The sequence below is a fragment of the Oncorhynchus keta genome, chromosome 33, assembly GCF_023373465.1.
Source record: "Oncorhynchus keta strain PuntledgeMale-10-30-2019 chromosome 33, Oket_V2, whole genome shotgun sequence".
Lineage (NCBI taxonomy): Eukaryota > Metazoa > Chordata > Actinopteri > Salmoniformes > Salmonidae > Oncorhynchus > Oncorhynchus keta.
The window spans coordinates 10,570,221-10,594,412 of record NC_068453.1 but is presented as its reverse complement, the minus strand read 5'-3'; the positions used below and the strand labels follow the sequence as shown (position 1 = coordinate 10,594,412).

General features: G+C 44.4%; 1 protein-coding gene and 1 pseudogene across 1 annotated transcript; both read right to left on the bottom strand.

Moving 5' to 3' along the window:
* Window positions 1-298: 298 nt before the first annotated feature.
* On the bottom strand, window positions 299-20,869 carry LOC118366214 (dynamin-1-like protein; annotated as a pseudogene).
* A 144-nt stretch (window positions 20,870-21,013) lies between these two features.
* LOC118366213 (dnaJ homolog subfamily B member 9-like) lies at window positions 21,014-24,127 on the bottom strand. Its single transcript, XM_035748706.2, has 3 exons — window positions 23,977-24,127; window positions 23,276-23,515; window positions 21,014-22,487 (listed from the first exon to the last, which is right to left on the bottom strand). Exons 2-3 carry the CDS (start codon window positions 23,490-23,492, stop codon window positions 22,045-22,047), a joined length of 660 nt encoding a protein of 219 aa, XP_035604599.1. The 5' UTR covers window positions 23,493-23,515; window positions 23,977-24,127; the 3' UTR covers window positions 21,014-22,044.
* Window positions 24,128-24,192: the final 65 nt, after the last annotated feature.

Below are 24,192 nucleotides of genomic sequence, written 5' to 3'. Positions count from 1 at the left end.
AACATTGATGCACTCAACCAAGAGGTTCCAAGTTCAAATCCCCTAAGCATTCAAGTATGCTCCATACCAAATGTCCTTGAGCACTGCACGATTTACATTGATGTTATGTTGGTTGTGATAATTGGACAATTAATGACTTCATTCTGGGCAGAGTTTAGAAAAACTCCAGAAATGTATTCTTGCCAATAAAATCGGTCACCATGGCTCTTTCAGGCTCATAGACATAGTGGTGAAGCAGGGCATTTCAGGTGTAGTCACATTACACAATACATTGGTTTTACAGTAATTGAAATCAGAATACAGCCGCATACTGTCATTTTATTAGAAATAACACCTTCAAGTTGTTCGACAAATAGGCAAAATGCAACACATTTTTCATGCCAATATACACTGAGTTTTCAAAACATTAAGAACACCTGCTCTTTCCGTGACATAGACTGACCAGGTGAAAGATATGATCCCTTATTGATGTCTCTTGTTAAATCCACTTCAACCAGTGTAGATGAAGAGGAGAAGACAGGTTAACGAAGGAGACATGAGACATGGCTTGTGTATGAGTGCCCTTCAGAGGGTGAATGGGCAAGAGGAAATAGTTAAGTTCCTTTGAACAAGGTATGGTAGAAGGTGCCAGGCGCACCGGTTTGAGTCAAGAACTGCAAACCTGCTGGGTTCCACACCTGTGTGTATCAAGAATGGTTCACCACCCAAAGGACATCCAGCCAACTTGACACAACTGTGGGGAGCATTGGAGTCAATATGGGCCAGCATCACTAAGTCCATGCCCTGACGAATTGAGACTGTTCTGAGGGCAAAGGGAGGGGCTGCAACTCAATATTAGGAAGGTGTTCCGAATGTTTGGTATACTCCGTGTATGCATAGTCAATCTCCCATAGGTCCACAGACCTGGTGGTGCAGCACAAACTTCAGTTAATTATCAACCAAGAAGTTGTGAGTTCAAATCCCAGGTGAGGTTGATTCCCAAGTAATCAGCATACTGCCCTTTAAATGTTAACACTTTCACTTAGCAGTAAAAATCTCTGGAGCAAACCAGGAACTGTTTCATTTCAATGTCAATGCTTTTTAAAGCAAAAATATTCTCAATGACACTTGGGTTTTTACATGCTAAAATGTTCATGGTATCACATTCACATTTTGCATCCCCATGTTGTGACATGTATTTAACATGAGATCATGTTTTCACATGTGCTGGCTGACGTTGTCACATGGTCACGTGTAGTTTCCTGTTATCACGTCACTTCGTAGGTTGTCACATGTTATGACATTAACTTCAGATAAAAATCGCATGAGATCACATGTGAAATTCCTGTGTTTTTTCACGTAAGGGATGCACCACATATTGCCGTCACATTGTAGACATAAAATGACATAGTAAGCGGCACTAGTGCTTTTGACATTAGAACTTAAAATACATTTAACAAATAAAGATATTCAAATAAAATATAAATAAATACACAATACACATATTCAGGGTTACAGTATATTTTTGGAGTGTTATACATTTTCATAAACAATGTGGGATGGCAGAATCAAATTCACGGGAACTGGAGAGGGTTTGAAACTGAGGTTTGAGTTTCAGCTTTGATTTAGGCTACAGAAAGACCGATCCATCAATCTCTCCCTGTTGTGTTACACACGGACAGCTGAAGATAGGACAAGGTTGGCCTTCAAACATTCTTGGTTATAACTACACAGTACAGATATGTCTTAATGAGGTATCGGTTTCTTACACAGGTGAGCGATGATATGTATTTAGCCTTAACATAGCTGTGAGCCAGTACCATGTATCAACACACTTCCATGAACCGCAACAGTGCACTTTAATATTGGCAAATCCTAAATCTTCCAGACATGATGAGTAGATTACAGATTGACTTCAGTGGAGTTCTCCTCCTTACCATAGATGAGTCTCTCTGATCTCAGCAATGACCTGACAGGCCTTCTGCAGAGCCTGTGGACACACAATGAGATACACTTGACTATGAAGCTTGTTGTGAATAATTCTACCTTTAGTGGTTGCTTTTTTACAAATCTGTGTGTCAAGCCTCTCTGTTCATGGTTAAGGTACCAACCTCTAGCATTGTCTGCAGCCTCCTTGCGTCTCTGGGCCATGTCCTCAGACTCAGTGAGGAGGTCGTTGAGAAGACCAGACTTATAGAGCTGACCCACCAGCTCACTCTGCAGACTGTCCTTCATATGGTTCACCAGGAAGTGCATCACTGCCTTGGGCACGCTATTGTACGGAAGAGGGAGGGAGGGAGAAAGAGAGAGGGAGAGGGGTTGGGTTCAATGCATTCAGTTGTGCAACTGACTAGGTATCCTCTTTCCCAAAGAGAGAGGGACAACGTCAGAAAGCACCTGTCTTGGATGTTTTTCCGAACGATGAGAAAGTAGGACTTGATGAGTCTCTCGATGACCTCACAGTCACGCTGCTCCCGAGAAGACAACTTCCTGGCAACGGAAACAGGCTGCGGGAGGAGCAACAGCATCAGCCAATCACTGAAGAGCACCACACAGCATTTTGAAATTGAATAACTTTATTATTCGCTCACCACATCCAGAAGGTTGACAGCAAGACCCTAATGAGGGCTGGAGGGGCCAGAGGTGGGGGCCCCCTCGTCCCCTTTCTTCAGCATGCCTCTCCAGTTCCCTGTCCCTTCGTGGTCCCCCTGGGGCCCTGCTCCGGGAGCCTGAGGTTACACACACAACACAAACAATCAGATGTAAAGCCATTTTTTTACAGCAACTTGTGCCTCAAGGTGCTTTGCAGAATCACAATGCAAACCAATCTATTTAATTCAGAGCCAAACTCAAACTCACAGAGAGGGATAAGGCAGAGAGGACATTGTTAAGAGAGGGCATGAGGACTGGGGAGCAGACTGAGTAGGGCACAGCAGGAAGCACGGAGCATGCCCATCTCATGCCCCACCTTGGCACCCTCCGCGTCCACAGAGGCAGGGGGCTCGGTAGGAATGGGAAGCTGGCCGACTGGACCATTAACTACTGACTAAAAGGAAGAGAAGAGAGGAGGAATGAGAAGGGACTTGTGAAGTCAGGAGAGGTAAAGAAGAAAAGACCAGGGACAATTGGTATTATATTGCGATTAAAGAGAGCTGGAGAGATTGAGCTTGGGAGCCATTTAGTTTGGAGTATTATAGAAGAGATTCAGAGTATGGTGGTTAGTTAGTTACCTTATCCATGGGGACTGCAGTGGGCAGCCCTCTCATTCGGTTTCTCCTCGACTCCTACAGGACAGACAGCACAGAAGAAAGTTGCATCCCTTTTACAACACACAATGTCCTCTGTTGCTCAGTTGATTCCCGGTACCACCCATATGTAAACGCGCATGACTAAGTCGCTTTGGCTTAAAGCGTCTGCTAAATGGCATACATCATCATGTTATTTACACCGTGCTTCTACACCTGCATTGCTTGCTGTTTGGGGTTTTAGGCTGGGTTTCTGTACAGCACTTTGAGATATCAGCTGATGTACGAAGGGCTATATAAATACATTTGATTTGATTTGATTATTTTTACATCCCAACTACTATCCTACAGAATTCATGTCAACAGAAAGGTTGTCACCTCTGTTGTTGTTCATGACCCCACAGGCATCAGCAAAGTCAGGGTGTTTGTTGTTGACGTAGGCCAGCTCAATGGCCACCAGATTATGCACCTGGAACAGGAGAGTTGTATGTGATGTGATACAATAACCTAATGCAGTTGGCATACAAATAATCCACATGCAGATTACACCGATTGAACCTGAATTTACCATCTCATTGGTGATAGGCAGCCTTTTCCTGAGCCTGAGCCTTTTCCTGAGCAGAGAGGTGACCACTTCTACTATGGCATCATGGAGCTTTGGAAATCTCAACAACTCCTTTGGAAAACACACAGGCATCAGGTGTGTGTGTGTGTGTGTGTGTGTGTGTGTGTGTGTGTGTGTGTGTGTGTGTGTGTGTGTGTGTGTGTGTATGTGCGCATAGACGTGTTTATCTATAGAATAGTAAACAAACAAAATCTAGGGCCATTTTAAAATGCTCTTCCTAGGGGGTTTAGGGTTAAGGTTAGAGAATTAGGGTTAGTTTTAGAGTTAGGAGCTCGGGCTAGGTTTAGAGTTATGGTTAGGTTTTTGGGTTAGTTCAGTGCTTCTCAATTATTTTCTGTTACGCCCCCCCTAGGAAGAAGTAAACATTTTGCGCCCCCCAACTCGCCGCCGCGACTGTAAATAGTATCATTTGTCTATATAATTGTTATAAGTACACCTCTGCATAACATTGTATCCTTATTAACATTAAAGAAAAGAAAAAAAGAAAAAAGAAAGAAATATAGATCAACTTACAACAAAGAATAACTTTATTAACATTGTTTTTTAGTCTGTAACAGAAAATACTTAAAGTGCATCAATTTGCCTGAAATTTAAAAAAGAAAATTCAATTCTTAATTTAAACTGTAATTATTTTTTGACCATTTGATACTGAAAAATAAAATAAAATATAATCAATAAATAATAATAAATTCAAATTGATCAGCAACATTAACTCAGGAGCACAATATATGAAACACATTGACCTATAAAACAAAAATGAATAAAACAATTTCTGCTGATTTTTTAAAATCAAAATGAGGAAGTCAGGATTAATGGCTGCAATGAGCACGTTTTGCAGAGCACAGCTTTTCGAAGCGAGGTTCGAAGCATGATACTGTAACTCTCAGCTCCTACTCAATGTTTAGCTGGGACCTGTACTTGGTCCTCAGTGCAGCAACAGCAGAGAAGCCAGTCTCACAAAGATAAGATGTTGCAAAAGGAAGAAGAATGCCCCTGGTGCATTGAAAGGATCTCTCACCCAGTCATATTGGGAACTGTTTTCAGGGAAGTGCTTCTTAAAGAATCCCATCAGTGATGAAATATGCTCCTTAATATATGGAATTACTGAGGTGGCATCATAGTCAGTAGTGTCAACAAATTCATGCAGGTTCTCGAATGAATCAGTATTTCCTTCATCAAGTCGCCTGCCCAACATTGCAAGCTTTCGAGTGAAAGAGCTGATCTTGTCTGTGACCTGAGGGAGGTGTTTATCTTTCCCTTGAAGCTGTAGATTTAGTTAATTTAGCTTTCCAAATATGTCACTCAGGTAGGCCAGTTTTACCAGGAAGTTCTCATCACAACATTTTTCTGTGAGTTCACACTTGTGCTCCTGCTCCGAAAACATTCTTATCTGCTCTCTGAGCTAAAAAACTCAGGATAAGACTTTTCCTCGTGACAGCCACCTTGCTTCACTGTGAAACAGCAGAGAAGACTCTTGTTTTTAGTGGTCTGGTCTTTATAAAATTGACTACACCTACAATGTCAGTCATACCCTCACTTAATTAAGAGGAAAGGTGCCTTGATGCCAGTGCTTCTCTGTGTATAACACAGTGTGTCCACTCAGCATGAGGTGAGGCCTTCTTGATGAGTGACCGAAGTCCTTTTCTCATCCCTGCCATGGTCTGTGCACCATCACTGCAAACACCAATGCAGTTCTCCCACTTTAGCCCATTCTCAGTCAGGAAGCAGTCCAGCATTCTGAATAGCTCTTCAGCTGTGGCTCTGTCTCTGACATATTTATACAAAAAAGTAGATCCTCTCACAGGGAGTTTGTCATGTCAAAACGTACATAAGAGATAAACAAACAGTCTTTGTTGCTGTCAGTTGCTTCATCGAACTGTAAGGCAAAGCGTTAGTCTTTGAGTTTATCTACCAGCTGTTCTTTAAGATCGTTAGCAATGTCATTTATACGTCTGGCGACAGTGTCATTGGTCAGAGGGATAGTTTTTATTTTTGCAGCACTTGCGTCCTCCAGCATGACAGAGACCATGTTGAAAGCTGCAGGCAGTATCAGCTCCTCTGCTATAGAGTGTTTTTTTTTTTCGCACTGAGCAATTTGGTACTCCACCTTATATGATGCTAACAGTGCTCGCTGGTTTACTGAAGTAGCATTCACAAAGCGGGACGATTGTTGGCAATATTCGGCACGTTTTCGCTGAAAAAACTGAAGCGGCTTATCAGCGTGATTGGGGTGTAATGTCTTTAAGTGACGCCTTAATTTATTTGGCTTCATGCTGTCCGCTGCCAACCTTTTTAGACACAGTAAACATACCGGTCTTTCCTCGTCTCCCACCGTAGTCACAGTGAAGCCAAGCGCTACATACGCTTCCTCATATCTCCTCATCTCCCACCGTAGTCACAGTGAAGCCAAGCGCTACATACGCTTCCTCATATCTCCTCGTCTCCCACCGTAGTCACAGTGAAGCCAAGCGCTACATACGCTTCCTCATATCTCCTCGTCTCCCACCGTAGTCACAGTGAAGCCAAGCGCTACATACGCTTCCTCACATCTCCTCGTCTCCCACCGTAGTCACAGTGAAGCCAAGCGCTACATACGCTTCGTCATATCTCCTCGTCTCCCACCGTAGTCACAGTGAAGCCAAGCGCTACATACGCTTCCTCATATCTCCTCGTCTCCCATCGTAGTCACAGTGAAGCCAAGCGCTACATACACTTCCTCATATCTCCTCGTCTTCCACCGTAGTCAAAGTGAAGCCAAGCGCTACATACACTTCCTCATATCTCCTCGTCTTCCACCGTAGTCACAGTGAAGCCAAGCGCTACATACACTTCCTCATATCTCCTCATCTTCCACCGTAGTCACAGTGAAGCCAAGCGCTACATACGCTTCCTCATATCTCCTCGTCTCTCACCGTAGTCACAGTGAAGCCAAGCGCTACATACGCTTCCTCATATCTCCTCGTCTCTCACCGTAGTCAGTGAAGCCAAGCGCTACATACGCTTCCTCATATCTCCTCGTCTCTCACCGTAGTCAGTGAAGCCAAGCGCTACATACGCTTCCTCATATCTCCTCGTCTCTCACCGTAGTCAGTGAAGCCAAGCGCTACATACGCTTCCTCATATTTCCTCGTCTCCCACCATAGTCACAGTGAAGCCAAGCGCTACATACGCTTCCTCATATCTCCTCGTCTCCCACCGTAGTCACAGTGAAGCCAAGCGCTACATACGCTTCCTCATATCTCCTCATCTCCCACCGTAGTCACAGTGAAGCCAAGCGCTACATACGCTTCCTCATATCTCCTCGTCTCCCACCGTAGTCACAGTGAAGCCAAGCGCTACATACGCTTCCTCATATCTCCTCGTCTCCCACCGTAGTCACAGTGAAGCCAAGCGCTACATACGCTTCCTCATATCTCCTCGTCTCCCACCGTAGTCACAGTGAAGCCAAGCGCTACATACGCTTCCTCATATCTCCTCGTCTCTCACCGTAGTCACAGTGAAGCCAAGCGCTACATACGCTTCCTCATATCTCCTCGTCTCCCACCGTAGTCACAGTGAAGCCAAGCGCTACATACGCTTCCTCATATCTCCTCGTCTCCCACCGTAGTCACAGTGAAGCCAAGCGCTACATACGCTTCCTCATATCTCCTCGTCTCCCACCGTAGTCACAGTGAAGCCAAGCACTACATACGCTTCCTCATATCTCCTCGTCTCTCACCGTAGTCACAGTGAAGCCAAGCGCTACATACGCTTCCTCATATCTCCTTGTCTCTCACCGTAGTCACAGTGAAGCCAAGCACTACATACGCTTCCTCATATCTCCTTGTCTCTCACCGTAGTCACAGTGAAGCCAAGCGCTACATACGCTTCCTCATATCTCCTCGTCTCCCTCCGTAGTCACAGTGAAGCCAAGCGCTACATACGCTTCATCATATCTCCTCGTCTCCCTCCGTAGTCACAGTTTTTTATTTATTTTTTATTTCACCTTTATTTAACCAGGTAGGCTAGTTGAGAACAAGTTCTCATTTGCAACTGCGACCTGGCCAAGATAAAGCATAGCAGTGTGAACAGACAACACAGAGTTACACATGGAGTAAACAATTAGCAAGTCAATAACACAGTAGAAAAAAAAAAATGGGCAGTCTATATACAATGTGTGCAAAAGGCATGAGGAGGTAGGCGAATAATACAATTTTGCAGATTAACACTGGAGTGATAAATGATCAGATGGGCATGTACAGGTAGAGATATTGGTGTGCAAAAGAGCAGAAAAGTAAATAAATAAAAACAGTATAAAAACAGTATGGGAATGAGGTAGGTGAAAAAGGGTGAGCTATTTACCAATAGACTATGTACAGCTGCAGCGATCGGTTAGCTGCTCGGATAGCTGATGTTTGAAGTTGGTGAGGGAGATAAAAGTCTCCAACTTCAGCGATTTTTGCAATTCGTTCCAGTCACAGGCAGCAGAGTACTGGAACGAAAGGCGGCCAAATGAGGTGTTGGCTTTAGGGATGATCAGTGAGATACACCTGCTGGAGCGCGCTACGGATGGGTGTTGCCATCGTGACCAGTGAACTGAGATAAGGCGGAGCTTTACCTAGCATGGACTTGTAGATGACCTGGAGCCAGTGGGTCTGGCGACGAATATGTAGTGAGGGCCAGCCGACTAGAGCATACAAGTCGCAGTGGTGGGTGGTATAAGGTGCTTTAGTGACAAAACGGATGGCACTGTGATAGACTGCATCCAGTTTGCTGAGTAGAGTGTTGGAAGCCATTTTGTAGATGACATCGCCGAAGTCGAGGATCGGTAGGATAGTCAGTTTTACTAGGGTAAGCTTGGCAGCGTGGGTGAAGGAGGCTTTGTTGCGGAATAGAAAGCCGACTCTGGATTTGATTTTGATTGGAGATGTTTGATGTGAGTCTGGAAGGAGAGTTTGCAGTCTAGCCAGACACCTAGGTACTTATAGATGTCCACATATTCAAGGTTGGAACCATCCAGGGTGGTGATGCTAGTCGGGCATGCGGGTGCAGGCAGCGATCGGTTGAAAAGCATGCATTTGGTTTTACTCGCGTTTAAGAGCAGTTGGAGGCCACGGAAGGAGTGCTGTATGGCATTGAAGCTCGTTTGGAGGTTGGATAGCACAGTGTCCAATGACGGGCCGAAAGTATATAGAATGGTGTCGTCTGCGTAGAGGTGGATCAGGGAATCGCCCGCAGCAAGAGCAACATCATTGATATATACAGAGAAAAGAGTCGGCCCGAGAATTGAACCCTGTGGCACCCCATAGAGACTGCCAGAGGACCGGACAGCATGCCCTCCGATTTGACACACTGAACTCTGTCTGCAAAGTAATTGGTGAACCAGGCAAGGTAGTCATCCGAAAAACCGAGGCTGTTGAGTCTGCCGATAAGAATTTGATGATTGACAGAGTCGAAAGCCTTGGCGAGGTCGATGAAGACGGCTGCACAGTACTGTCTTTTATCGATGGCGGTTATGATATCATTTAGTACCTTGAGTGTGGCTGAGGTGCACCCGTGACCGGCTCGGAAACCAGATTGCACAGCGGAGAAGGTACGGTGGGATTCGAGATGGTCAGTGACCTGTTTGTTGACTTGGCTTTCGAAGACCTTAGATAGGCAGGGCAGGCACAGTGAAGCCAAGCGCTACATACGCTTCATCATATCTCCTCGTCTCCCTCCGTAGTCACAGTGAAGCCAAGCGCTACATACGCTTCATCATATCTCCTCGTCTCCCACCGTAGTCACAGTGAAGCCAAGTGCTACATACGCTTCCTCATATCTCCTCGTCTCCCTCCGTAGTCACAGTGAAGCCAAGCGCTACATACGCTTCCTCATATCTCCTCGTCTTCCACCGTAGTCACAGTGAAGCCAAGCGCTACATACGCTTCATCATATCTCCTCGTCTCCCTCCGTAGTCACAGTGAAGCCAAGCGCTACATACGCTTCCTCATATTTCCTCTTCTCCCACCGTAGTCACAGTGAAGCCAAGCGCTACATACATACGCTTCCTCATATCTCCTCGTCTCCCTCCGTAGTCACAGTGAAGCCAAGCGCTACATACGCTTCATCATATTTCCTCGTCTCCCTCCGTAGTCACAGTGAAGCCAAGCGCTACATACGCTTCATCATATCTCCTCGTCTCCCACCGTAGTCACAGTGAAGCCAAGCGCTACATACGCTTCCTCATATCTCCTCGTCTCCCACCGTAGTCACAGTGAAGCCAAGCGCTACATACGCCTCCTCATATCTCCTCGTCTCCCTCCGTAGTCACAGTGAAGCCAAGCGCTACATACGCTTCCTCATATCTCCTCGTCTCCCTCCGTAGTCACAGTGAAGCCAAGCGCTACATACGCTTCCTCATATCTCCTCGTCTCCCTCCGTAGTCACAGTGAAGCCAAGCGCTACATACGCTTCCTCATATCTCCTCGTCTCCCTCCGTAGTCACAGTGAAGCCAAGCGCTACATACGCTTCCTCATATCTCCTCGTCTCCCTCCGTAGTCACAGTGAAGCCAAGCGCTACATACGCTTACTCATATCTCCTCGTCTCCCTCCGTAGTCACAGTGAAGCCAAGCGCTACATACGCTTCCTCATATCTCCTCGTCTCCCTCCGTAGTCACAGTGAAGCCAAGCACTACATACGCTTCCTCATATCTCCTCATCTCCCACCGTAGTCACAGTGAAGCCAAGCGCTACATACGCTTCATCATATCTCCTCATCTCCCACCGTAGTCACAGTGAAGCCAAGCACTACATACGCTTCCTCATATCTCCTCGTCTCCCACCGTAGTCACAGTGAAGCCAAGCACTACATACGCTTCCTCATATTTCCTCATCTCCCACCGTAGTCACAGTGAAGCCAAGCGCTACATACGCTTCCTCATCTCCCACCGTAGTCACAGTGAAGCCAAGCGCTACATACGCTTCCTCCTATTTCCTCATCTCCCACCGTAGTCACAGTGAAGCCAAGCGCTACATACGCTTCCTCATATCTCCTCGTCTCCCACCGTAGTCACAGTGAAGCCAAGCGCTACATACGCTTCCTCATATCTCCTCGTCTCCCACCGTAGTCACAGTGAAGACAAGCGCTACATACGCTTCCTCATATCTCCTCGTCTCCCACCGTAGTCACAGTGAAGCCAAGCGCTACATACGCTTCCTCATATCTCCTCGTCTCCCACCGAGGTCACAGTGATGCCAAGCGCTACATACGCTTACTCATATTTCCTTGTCTTAGCTTTCGGGAGACTTCCGTTTGTCTCATTATCTCTGTCTCTCTCCGCCTTTCTTTTCATCCCTGTTAAATATTTTTCCATGGTGTCTCTTAAGGGTTTGTTATCTCCTGCTCTGTGCTGTGTGCTCTTGTTCAGTGCAAAAAAAAAACATACTCCCTGCAGCAAAAAAAAGCTTGTTCCATGGGGTCACACGCGCCCCCCCTGGCATCGCTCCGAGCCCCCCCAGGGGGGCACGCCCCACTATTTGAGAAGAACTGGGTTAGTTATACATGACAGTGTGTTGGTGTGTGTGTGTCTACCTGTGTGCTGCAGTGTTGGATGATCCTCTGCATCTCCTCATGGACCAGCTCTACACAGCGCAGGCTGGGATCCTCCAGTCTCTTCACCTGCACAAACAGAGATGGGCGAGGGCCCTAGAGAGAGGCAGAAAGAGGGAGAGAGCGAGAGAGACAGACATGTACCGTGTGTTGTTCAGACAAAGTAGCATTAAGAGAAAGACAGATGATTATATATCTGTTCCCCGGGTTGAAGGTATGCCCACTCTTTAGTAAATACTGTTAGAAGGAGAGAAGAAGAAACTCTCAGTACTTTTACTCACAGTGGCGTTCCTGATGGCAGTCAGGACATCTATGGTGTCGAGTCCTCCTAGGGGATCCACAGACTCTAACGTTTGCCCAAAAGTCTGGTGAAATATGTAACAGATTCTGGCACCACCGCATCTGCAAAACAAGAGGATAGATGAAGTTGACATGTTGTGACAAACATGATGTACTACTATGAATCAAAGGAATAGCGCCAACATTCAAATCTCAGGTAATACTACATGAAGTGCATCTCTGGGTTTTCACAGGCATTTTGCCCACACATTGGCACCTCCTTGTGGAATAGAGAGGGTACTACTACTCACAGCTCAGCCGTCTCAATGAACTTGGCCGTGCCCTCGATGGTGTGGCAGTACTCCGCAGCGAACTTGGTGATGAGCTGCAGCAGGGTGGCATTCTGGTCCTCAACGGGCTGGCCGTAGCTGCTTAACAGAGACTGGTACTGGGCCGCCAGCACGTTGATATGAGTCTTCAGCTCCGGTAGACAGTCTCTGATGTGGTGCATCAGTAACCTAGCAGGGACAGGAGAATAAGAATCATAGAACTTACAGAACATTGATTTGAATGGGACTTGAATGGGAATTCCAATCTAGTAGTTGTAATTCTATGGGCACAGTATCTGAGACCTTGAAGTTTCATTAGATACAGTAGGTAACTGTAATGGGAATATTTCTAATGAATAAAGTTCATGTTCAGTTAAGTGTGACACTTACCTTTCTGTAATACACATGATTTCCAGTGTTCTGTTCGTGACACTCGGGTTGAAGGTCACTAGACTTGATGCAGTATGTTATGGATTAAACTATCTGCTGAGTGATTGACGCCAGACTGGAGGTACAAGAACACACAGATTATTGTAGTATGGTCTGTGAACACTGTGATTCTGTAGTAGCTGACAAAGTCACTGGCGTTTTGTTTTGACTTCCTACAAGCCTCTTGGCTGGTGTTTACAGAACAGTTGTCAGCTGATTAGGAGATACAGTGCATCGAGAAAGTATTCAGACCCCTGGACTTTTTCCACATTTTGTTACATACAGCCTTATTCTAAAATGGATTACATTGTTTTTTCCCACCATCAATCTACACACAATACCCCATAATGACAAAGCAAAAACAGGTTATATTGTTTTGCTAATTATATATTTTTTTATGTAAATAAGGTATTTCTTTATTTAAGTATTCAGACCCTTTGCTATGAGACTCGAAATTGAGCTCAGGCGCATCCGGTTTCCATTGATCATCCTTGAGATGTTTCTACAACTTGATGGGAATCCACCTGTGGTAAATTCAATTGATTAGAAATTATTTGTAAAGGCACACACCTGTATATATAAAGGTCCCAAAGTTGACAGTGCATGTCAGAGCAAAAACAAAGAGGTCAAAGGAATTGTCCGTAGAGCTCAAAGACAGGATTGTGTTGAGGCACAGATCTGGGGGAAAGGTACCAAAAAATGTCTGCAGCATTGAAGGCCCTCAAGAACACAGTGGCCTCCATCAATCTCCAATGGAAGAAGTTTGAAACCACCAAACTGAGCAATAAGGGGAGAAGTGCCTTGGTCAGGGAGGTGAACAAGAACCCGGTGGTCACTCTGACAGAGCTCCAGATTTCCTCTGTGGAGATGGTTGTCCTTATGAAAAGGTTATCCCATCTCTGCTGCACTCCACCAATCAGGCCTTTATGGTAGAGTGGCCAGACAGAAGCCACTCCTCAGTAAAAGGCACGACAGCCTGCTTGGATTTTGCCAAAAGGCAACTAAAGACTAAGACCATGAGAAACAAGATTTTCTGGTCTGATGAAACCAAGATTGAACCCTCAAGTCTGGAGGAAGCCTAGCACCATCCCTATGGTGAAGCATGGTGGTGGAAGCATCATGCTGTGGGGATGTCTTTCAGCAGCAGGGACTGGGAGACTAGTCAGGATCGAGGGAAAGATGAACGGAGCAAAGTAGAGAGAGATCATTGATGAAAACCTGCGCCAGAGCACTTCGAACCTCAGACTGGGACAAAGGTTCACCTTCCAACAGAGTGGCTTCGGGACATGTCTCTGAAGTATCCTTCACTGGCCCAGCCAGAGCCCGGACTTGAACCCGCTCAAACTCTGGAGAGACCTGAAAAGTTGGGCAGCGACACACCTCATCCAACTTGACAGAGCTTCAGAGGATCTGCAGAGAAAAATGGGAGAAACTTCACAAATACAGGTGTGCCAAGATTGTAGCGTCTTACCCAAGAAGCCCCCAGGCTGTAATCTCTGCCAAAGGTACTTCAACAATGCAATATGAATATTTATGTAAATGTAATATTTCAAAAATATATAAATTAGCAACAATGTCTAAAACTGTTTTTGCTTTGTCATTATGGGGTATTGCTGTGGTGGGAAAAGTACTCAATTGTCATACTTGAGTAAAGATACCTTAATAGAGAATGATTCAAATAGGAGTGAAAGTAACCCAGTAAAATACTACTTGAGTAAAAGTGTATTTGGTTTTAAATATACGTAAGTATCAAAAGTAAATGGAATTGCTAAAATGTACTTAAGTATCAAAGGTAAAAGCATAAACCCAAATTGGTCTACACGGACATGTTCTGGCCTGGTTTAGGTCTTATCTGTCGGAAAGATATCAGTTTGTCTCTGTGAATGGTTTGTCCTCTGACAAATCAACTGTACATTTCGGTGTTCCTCAAGGTTCTGTTTTAGGACCACTATTGTTTTCACTATATATTTTACCTCTTGGGGATGTTATTCGAAAACATAATGTAAACTTTCACTGCTATGCGGATGACACACAGCTGTACATTTCAATGAAACATGGTGAAGCCCCAAAATTGCCCTCGCTAGAAGCATGTGTTTCAGACATAAGGAAGTGGATGGCTGCAAACTTTCTACTATTAAACTCGGACAAAACAGAGATGCTTGTTCTAGGTCCCAAGAAACAAAGAGATCTTCTGTTGAATCTGACAATTAATCTTAATGGTTGTACAGTCGTCTCAAATAAAACTGTGAAGGACCTCGGCGTTACTCTGGACCCTGATCTCTCTTTTGAAGAACATATCAAGACCATTTCGAGGACAGCTTTTTCCATCTACGTAACATTGCAAAAATCAGAAACTTTCTGTCCAAAAATGATGCAGAAAAATTAATCCATGCTTTTGTCACTTCTAGGTTAGACTACTGCAATGCTCTATTTTCCGGCTACCCGGATAAAGCACTAAATAAACTTCAGTTAGTGCTAAATACGGCTGCTAGAATCCTGACTAGAACCAAAAAATTTGATCATATTACTCCAGTGCTAGCCTCTCTACACTGGCTTCCTGTCAAAGCAAGGGCTGATTTCAAGGTTTTACTGCTAACCTACAAAGCATTACATGGGCTTGCTCCTACCTACCTCTCTGATTTGGTCCTGCCGTACATACCTACACGTACGCTACGGTCACAAGACGCAGGCCTCCTAATTGTCCCTAGAATTTCTAAGCAAACAGCTGGAGGCAGGGCTTTCTCCTATAGAGCTCCATTTTTATGGAACGGTCTGCCTACCCATGTCAGAAACGCAAACTCGGTCTCAACCTTTAAGTCTTTACTGAAGACTCATCTCTTCAGTGGGTCATATGATTGAGTGTAGTCTGGCCCAGGAGTGGGAAGGTGAACGGAAAGGCTCTGGAGCAACGAACCGCCCTTGCTGTCTCTGCCTGGCCGGTTCCCCTCTTTCCACTGGGATTCTCTGCCTCTAACCCTGTTACGGGGCTGAGTCACTGGCTTGCTGGGGCTCTCTCGTGCCGTCCCTGGGGGTGCGTCACCTGGGTGGGTTGATTCACTGTTGTGGTCGGCCTGTCTGGGTTGCCCCCCTTGGGTTGTACCGTGGCGGAGATCTTTGTGGGCTATACTCGGCCTTGTCTCAGGATGGTAAGTTGGTGGTTGAAGATATCCCTCTAGTGGTGTGGGGGCTGTGCTTTGGCAAAGTGGGTGGGGTTATATCCTTCCTGTTTGGCCCTGTCCGGGGTGTCCTCGGATGGGGCCACAGTGTCTCCTGACCCCTCCTGTCTCAGCCTCCAGTATTTATGCTGCAGTAGTTTGTGTCGGGGGGCTAGGGTCAGTTTGTTATATCTGGAGTACTTCTCCTGTCCTATTCGGTGTCCTGTGTGAATCTAAGTGTGCGTTCTCTAATTCTCTCCTTCTCTCTTTCTTTCTCTCTCTCGGAGGACCTGAGCCCTAGGACCATGCCCCAGGACTACCTGACATGATGACTCCTTGCTGTCCCCAGTCCACCTGGCCATGCTGCTGCTCCAGTTTCAACTGGCCTGGGCCCTAGGACCATGTCCCAGGACTACCTGACATGAGGACTCCTTGCTGTCCCCAGTCCACCTGGCCATGCTCCTGCTCCAGTTTCAACTGTTCTGCCTTACTATTATTCAACCATGCTAGTCATTTATGAACATTTGAACATCTTGGCCACGTTCTGTTATAATCTCCACCCGGCACAGCCAAAAGAGGACTGGCCACCCCACATATGCTCTCTCTAATTCTCTCTTTCTTTCTCTCTCTCTCGGAGGACCTGAGCCCTAGGACAGTGCCCCAGGACTACCTGACATGATGGCTCCTTGCTGTCCCCATTCCACCTGACTGCTGCTGCTCCAGTTTCAACTGTTCTGCCTTATTATTATTCGACCATGCTGGTCATTTATGAACATTTGAACATCTTGGTCATGTTCTGTTATAATCTCTACCCGGCACAGCCAGAAGAGGACTGGCCACCCCACATAGCCCGGTTCCTCTCTAGGTTTCTTCCTAGGTTTTGGCCTTTCTAGGGAGTTTTTCCTAGCCACCGTGCTTTTACACCTGCATTGTTTGCTGTTTGGGGTTTTAGGCTGGGTTTCTGTACAGCACTTTGAGATATCAGCTGATGTACGAAGGGCTATATAAATAAATTTGATTTGATTTGATTTGATAAACCATTTCTAATTCCTTATATTAGGCAAAGCAGACAGCACCATTTTATTTTTATTGACGGATAGCCAGGGGCACACTCCAACACTCAGACATAATTTACAAACAAAGCGTGTGTTTTTAGTGAGTCAGTCAGATCAGAGGCTGTAGAGATGACCAGGGATGTTCTCTTGATTTGTGCATAAATTGGAGTAAAAACAAGTACTTTTGGGTGTATGGAGTAAAAAGTACATTATTTTCCTTAGGAATGTAGTTAGTAAAAGTTGGCAAAAATATAAAAGTAAAGTACAGATACCACAAAAAACAACTTAAGTAGTACTTTAAAGTATTTTTACTAAAATACTTTACACCACTTGGGTATTGTGTGTAGATTGATGAGGGGAAAAACAATTTAATCAATTTTCGAATAACGCTGTAACGTAACAAAATGTGGAAAAAGTCAAGGGGTCTGAATATTTTCCAAATGCACCGTAAAGGCCTTCTCAGCAATGACCAGTTAGACATTTTCTGTGCTGGAGGGGTCTTCCTGCTGCAACTCGTGATAAATCAGGTTGAGTTTTGATTGACTGTGACTGCCATTCTCTTTTGTTCACCTTGAAATTCCTATTACAGAACTCCCGGCTAGTAATTGCAATTCTATGGGCACAATATCCGAGATCTCAAAGTTTCATAAGATAAAGTAGATTGCACTTTGTGATTCATAGGTTGTTTGGCTGACCAGAGCTAAGAACCTTGACTGGCAAGTGTGGTTACAAGTCACTACTGTAGTTACCACTACCATTGCTTATGTAATACCCAACTGCCCTATGGAGGAAACAATAACATTCTCACCTGTTCAGAGTCCTGGACAGATATTTGGTTCCATTTCGATTAGCGAGAGAGGGATACTTCTTCTGCAGGAAAGCATGTTCATCTCGGATGGCATCGCTCACTGACTTCTTATTGTTGATGTCCAACTGACTCCTGCGTGAACCAGACAGAGACGTGTCGGCTTCACAATAACACAAGACAGATTTCAGCTGATGTTCATTGTATGTAAGGTAGAGTATAACGCCAGACCTGTTGACCACTCCGATGAGGCCCAGTTTGACAGGGATGGCCCGGCCAATTAGGACGTCCATAGCATCAGTACCAGCGTCCATCAAGTCCAGCTTGGTCACCACCGCCAGTGTCCTCCTGCCTGTACACGACAAGACTACAGAAATGAGTCCAACACAACATACTGTACACACCATACACTTTTACCAGTCGCAGAGAGAGATAAGTGGCTGCCCAAACACTGTGGATGAAAATGAGCATTATAGCCCTTTTACATTGATGTCAAAACTCAAATGAGGGTCAAAGCAGAAAACCCTGACATCCAAACTGTCACCATTAACTAAATAAGCGAGAAAAAAAAACTCCAACCCAGTACTGACCCCCCGAGGTCGACCTCGCGGGCCACTTTGAGGGACTCTGAGGTGGCCATGTCTGTGTTGGCAGCGGTCGCAGCCAGGATGATGGAGTTGGGGTTGGAGATGTGCTTCAGGATCAGCTCTCTGATCTGTACCTCTATGTCTTTAGGCTGGTCGCCCACTGTTACCTTGGTGATGCCGGGTAGATCCACCAGAGTGAGGTTCACCACATTAGGAGAGAAGATCTTCAGGTGAATAGGCTCATCACTGATCCCCTGTAGGAAATACAATGACAAACAATGACTAGCCTTGTTGAAATTGTTAGGGATGTATGATGTGAAGGAGATCAAGTCCTAAATAATTACACTGTGATCGTCTTACCTTGTCAGTACCTGAAATTCTTTCCGTTTCATTTTCGATTTCCCACCTGATTTCACTGACGTCTGTGTAGATCTCAAAAGACCAGCTTTGTTAATGTATATTTTCTTCAATCAACAGCACAGAAAACAGAATGTCATGAGTAGCAACACGTATGAATGTTTGAGATAAGTCATACCTTGTTTTTGGTGTGTAAGAACTTGCCCCATTCATCTCCTTCCACGCCTGTGGAATACAATAACACACGGTTTAGATATACATTTTCACCTGACCAAAATAAGGTAATGGAATATGGGAGATGTATCAATAATATAATGTATCATACATGCCATTTAGCAGAAATTATCCATAGCAACTTGCAGTCATGTGGTATACACATTTAACATATGGGTGAATCGAAACCCACAACTCTTGGCTTTGCAAGTACAATGCAAGTACAATGCTCTACCAACTGAGCCACACAGGATTACAGTCATATTATTAGAATATTAATAAGATCACAACCATTTAAGGAATAACCCTAAATAGACTACTTGTTAAGGTGTGGACGGTCTGGTCTACAGGTCCCTAATAACTGTCAAGGGAGGAATGTATAGGAAAACACAAAACACCAACAGACAAGACCGTTACATAGCTGAGTGTGTCCACATTGTGGGGTCGGCAGTCAAAGAGATAGAGAACGTTTCAGCTCCTATTTTCAAAAGTGTGTTCATTTAAAAAAAAAAAACTCTCTCTGGGTTTAACATGACACAGTGGCAAGCGTGTGATCTTCACGACTTGCTGAAATAGGCTGGTACAATTGGTGTGAAGGGGTGCAAAACGCTGAGTCAGAAATAACAACATGAGTGGCAGGTCAGAAACAATGACACAAAGTGGTCTGAAAATACCCAAAGAGCAGAATGAGGAATCACACACACACACACACACACACACACACACACACACACACACACAGACACACACAAGGTTAGTGGTCAGTGTGGTCACATATTATGGCATTCCATCCCAGGTAGGCCTACGTACCATTCTCATCTATCATTTTCCTACCATCTCCAGGATCCACGTGGACTAGCTGTATAGGATGAGTGGCCGGTGGATCACTACACCTGTCCCACGGGGCAGCATGTCCTTTTCAAACAGGCTCTCCAACACAGAGCTCTTCCCACTGATCTGGAGACAGACATCACAGTATGTCACATCATGGAGTTGGGTTAACAGCTTTCACATAAGGACAGATCTGAGAACAGCAGTGTTACCAAATAATATGGCACATAAGATTGTCCTACAGTTATTGACAGAGAGTTCTTCATAATTGCTGCTGACAAAAAGCAGGCTTTGCCCGGGTCAAATGGAACAGGCCAGCTGTCCACCAACACATGCACACCAATAATAGCCACACAACTGGCTCATGCACAAACAGAGACAGAAAGAGGTTCATTTTTAACTGCACCACGCTCACTCAAGTTCAATAGCCCATTTTCCCATCCTGATGTTTTGCCGAACATAATGAAAACCTCGAACACAAAATAGCTGGATAGACAACAATGTATGTAGCTAGCTATCTTCCAGTGTCACGTGAAGAGACTAGCAGCATAGCCCTATTTTGACAGCTACGAAGGGGAAGGGTTTTACCTGGGTTCCAACGACTGCTATCTGCGGCAGCTGTAATATGTCTGCTCCCACCGTATTGAAGACATCTTGAAGCTTGTTTATAACAGGGATTAGGGCCTCCATGTTCAAGCTAAATTGACACCTTTCTAGAGAGATAAACTAATGGAACTCATGTCTGAAGGAGACGAGACCTGCGAGGGTAAAAAAAACACGCCCTGTTAAGAACTATTTTTATTTTTTTAAACGTTTTTTATATATATTGACTTTCAATGTATATATACATATATATATACACATGGTCCACCAGCTCTGTTAAAAGTCATTCAACGTCCCATAGAGACCATTGAAATAAGCCATTCCCACCAGTCTGCGACTGCGCGGTGTTTATTGGGACTTGTAGTCTTCCAGATTCCAAACGCTCTCAAATGCTGCTTTAATTTTCCAAATAGGACTGCATTTCCCAAGATTAGGCCGCTGCTCAAAAACATATTGTAATGTAGTTTTTCGATAGATGTGTATGAGTAAGATCACTTTACTGGTCAATTGCACACAAGCTCCAACGGAAATTTGACATCCTCTTTTAACCCAACCCCTCCAAAAGACACACTGGGCAGCCGGGGAGCTTTTGTGGGGGTTTAAGTGCCTTGCTCAAGGGCACAACGGCAGGCAAACGCCTCTATAATTTGATACCGTCAACAATCCAGTTATCAGCTCTCGTCAGACCCAGGACTGGCAACCCTCTGGTTGTATGCTCGCCTCTCAAACCGCTAGGCTAAAATAGTAGCCACATTATAGTTGCAGATGATAATATACATAGTGTTTTGTTAACCTATTCTGAGATGTACATTAATTGATCGAATGTCAGAGCATGAATAGAATACACACATTTAGAAGATACTACAGTAATCTAAATCCATGGACCAAGAAAATAGAACATGATAGGATAGAATGATAGGAATTGTAGAAATACATTTTAGTCTGCAGGGACCTTAGAGTAAATACATTTTTATTTCTAAACAAGTACTAATCCTCATCCTTACAATATTTAAAAATAGATCATACTTAGGATTAACAAAGTGCAGACAGCAGTCAATAACTGAACATTGGTTTCACACAAAATGACAATCAGGCAGCAAAGTCGAGGTAAGAGACAACAGAACAGAGAACAAAGACTGCAAATATTGCACATAATAAAATGGCAGAAGAGGCACACTTTGCAGAAACAAAAACAAGAGGTAACAGTTGATAATGGTGTATAACCATGTTAAATACATGTATATAGCTAGGTTCTCTTCAACTTCACGATGAGATTCAACTCATGTGCTCTATTCCTAACCGGGAAAGGTTTAAGATGGGCCTTGAAGTAAGTGACAGCAACTTAACACACTGGGGAGAATGAAGTAATAAGTCCACAATCAAATGAAACAGCTCTAAAAATACAAGGCATAAGCAATATAAACGTGCTATAACACTGAATTTGTCATGATATTGGAAGAACTCTTTCTGAAAGAGAGAATTGCTTTGGTTTTGCATAGCAATTTTACATTTAAGTCATTTAGCAGTTTAACATTTTAATGCTCCAGGAGGAAAATAGAAAGGACAGGAAATAAAATGCTTATTTTTTCTTCTTCAACTCAACACAATTGCTACTCTCAAACAAAGATGGAAGCCAATAGAGAACCTGAGAAATGGGAGAGCCGGTGCTTAGCACGATGTAAACTAAGTCAATTGAAATCCAAATGGAGGCATCGTAACATGCAATGCTATCCAGAAGGAAGAACCTAATAATTAAACTGGGCTTATGTATATCCAAAATGAGTGAAAGGTATTGCTTGAGAACAGTTTGTTTTATGGCCCATAGGCATCAACACATTTATAGCACACTTTTTCTCTTTCTTTCCAAAACCACCCAAAATCATGTTCCACAAAGTGTTAAATTAACAGTAATTCCAAAATACCCGCGATAGCTAAACTCATACCCAGTGAGTAGTGGAATATGTTTCTGGTGATAATAAATCAAGAACAGTCTGTGTATGTGGTGACCATGTTCCCTCTGCGCTGTGTCACTGTCCTGCAGTGTTGTTTTGCTGAGGCCTGGAACCGGCTGTCCGCCCCGCCCGTGTGTCCGTTAAACGAGAACATCTTCTCCATGTCCTCAAACACGTCATCAAAGTGTTCTCCACCAAAGGAACCCTGGAAGTGTCTCTTGTGCCTGTTCTGGGCCTCCTGGTGGGCCTGGAAGTGGCTGTTGAAGGCCCTCTTGTGCTGGGCATGATGGGAGTGCTGGTTATGACCGAACAGGTCAGAGTCTCTGAACAGGTCATCAAAGTTGAAGTTAAAGTTCTGGTGGAAATGCTGTCCACTCCTCCCACCTCCTGTGCCTGGCTCACCAGGGGAGGGGCCATGTCCAAACTGGTCATACTCCAGTCTCCTCTTATCGTCTGATAATGTCTCGTACGCTGGCAAAGGAAAGGAAACATGAGTCTCTTGGTGTCCACAGACATCAGAAAAACAACAAATGCTTTAACATTTAAAAATGTCATAACTGACTGTAATGGGAATATTAATAAGCTCAATAAAGTTCATATTCAGTTTAGAGTGATTAACGCAATGTTAAGTATATTTACACGCTTTCCCTTTCTGTATCACACATGATTTCCAGTGTTCTGTTTGAGACACTCGGGTTGCTGGTCACTAGACTCGATGCTGACTGTTATGGATTAAACTCACATCTGTTGATAGTGATTGACGCCAGACTGGAGGTACAAGGACTGAGGACACACGGATTATTATGGTATTGTCTGTGAACACTGTGGTTCTGTAGTAGCTGACAAAGTCACTGGTCTTTTTGACTCCCTACAAGCTTCTCGGCTGGTGTTAACAGTACATTTCGCGTTGCTGATTAGGCTATTGAGTCTTCTCGGTGAAGGCCAGTTAGACATTCTCTGCTCCTGTCCGGGCTATTGTTATCCCTGCAAATTTGTAATTAAACCAGATACATTTTTTAAATTGATATTATCAACGACTGCTCTCCTTGTTCACCTGATAATGTCCATTACACTGACAAAATTAAAGATTGGAAAAACACCCATTACTTGTTGAAATGTTTACAAAAGTATTAATACAACTACAGGATGAATAATTAACACTCCGTCCAATACATTTGATGTGGACTTGATGTAACGAGCCCTAATGGAAAGGACTAGGGAGTGCCCATCTACCTAACACAGAAGTTGACAGCACTCACCCTCAGCTATTTCCCTGAACTTTGCCTCTGCGCCAGGACTCTTGTTTCGGTCAGGATGGTACTTCATGGCTAGCTTATGGAAGGCCTTCTTGATCTGGCGCTCGGCGGCATCTTTTGGCACACCTAGGATGTCATAGTAGTCCCTCTGGGCCAGTATGAACTCAGTTATCATGAGAATGCATACTGCTAACATTAAGACTGACTGTGCTGTGGCCATATTGGTGGTTAGCTCTTGCCTCCCTGCCCAGGAAAGAGAGAGGTTTGACAGTTAGTTGACAGTTTGTTACTGACACAAGCAAATTACAATGTACGGTTGACAAAAGTATAACCATGTAAGCATGTTTTAACCTGTACTGTAGAAAGGAAGCACAGCATGGTACATCTGTAAAACTTGCTGTGTGACATAAGCTTTTCTTTTTGTTTCTAAAATAAAAAATACCTTTAGCTAGGGACATGATCTACAAATGTATTTATTCTAGTGAACAGATGGTTGAATCAGCCACAGAATGACCCAACCGTTTACATTGCATTTAAAGCAATTTGTAAGGCAGTTTGAATCAGTGAAAGTGGATGGGTGTGAAAAAGAGTGTCAGAATGACAAGCACGTAGAGACTGTGAAAACTACTTGAAACACAGTTCTGAACTGTATGCTAATTCTAAACTCAAATAAGCGTCGAATTAAAATAAAAGAGAGGATTTACCTTGAGATGCACTAACAACAGCCTCCTGGCTCTCTATCAGACGACACTGGCACAGCTGATCCGTAGGTGACAAACTATAGCGGGTTGCATCCCCCGGAGCTGTTACTCCACGACTCGCAATACTATTGGTTAATTTCTTCACCCTACTGACTCGAAACAGCACGATTGGCTGAAACTAGGGGCATGTGGCCCTTATTTGCATGCATTCACTTCCGG

What these genes read in the sequence shown, in the direction of transcription:
- LOC118366213 (XM_035748706.2), bottom strand. Translation starts at nt 23,492, where the DNA reads ATGGCCACAGCACAGTCAGTCTTAATGTTAGCAGTATGCATTCTCATG. An exon ending in GTTCAGGGAAATAGCTGAGG is followed by an intron (nt 22,488 to 23,275) that starts GTGAGTGCTGTC and finishes TTCCTTTGCCAG; the next exon opens with CGTACGAGACATTATCAGAC.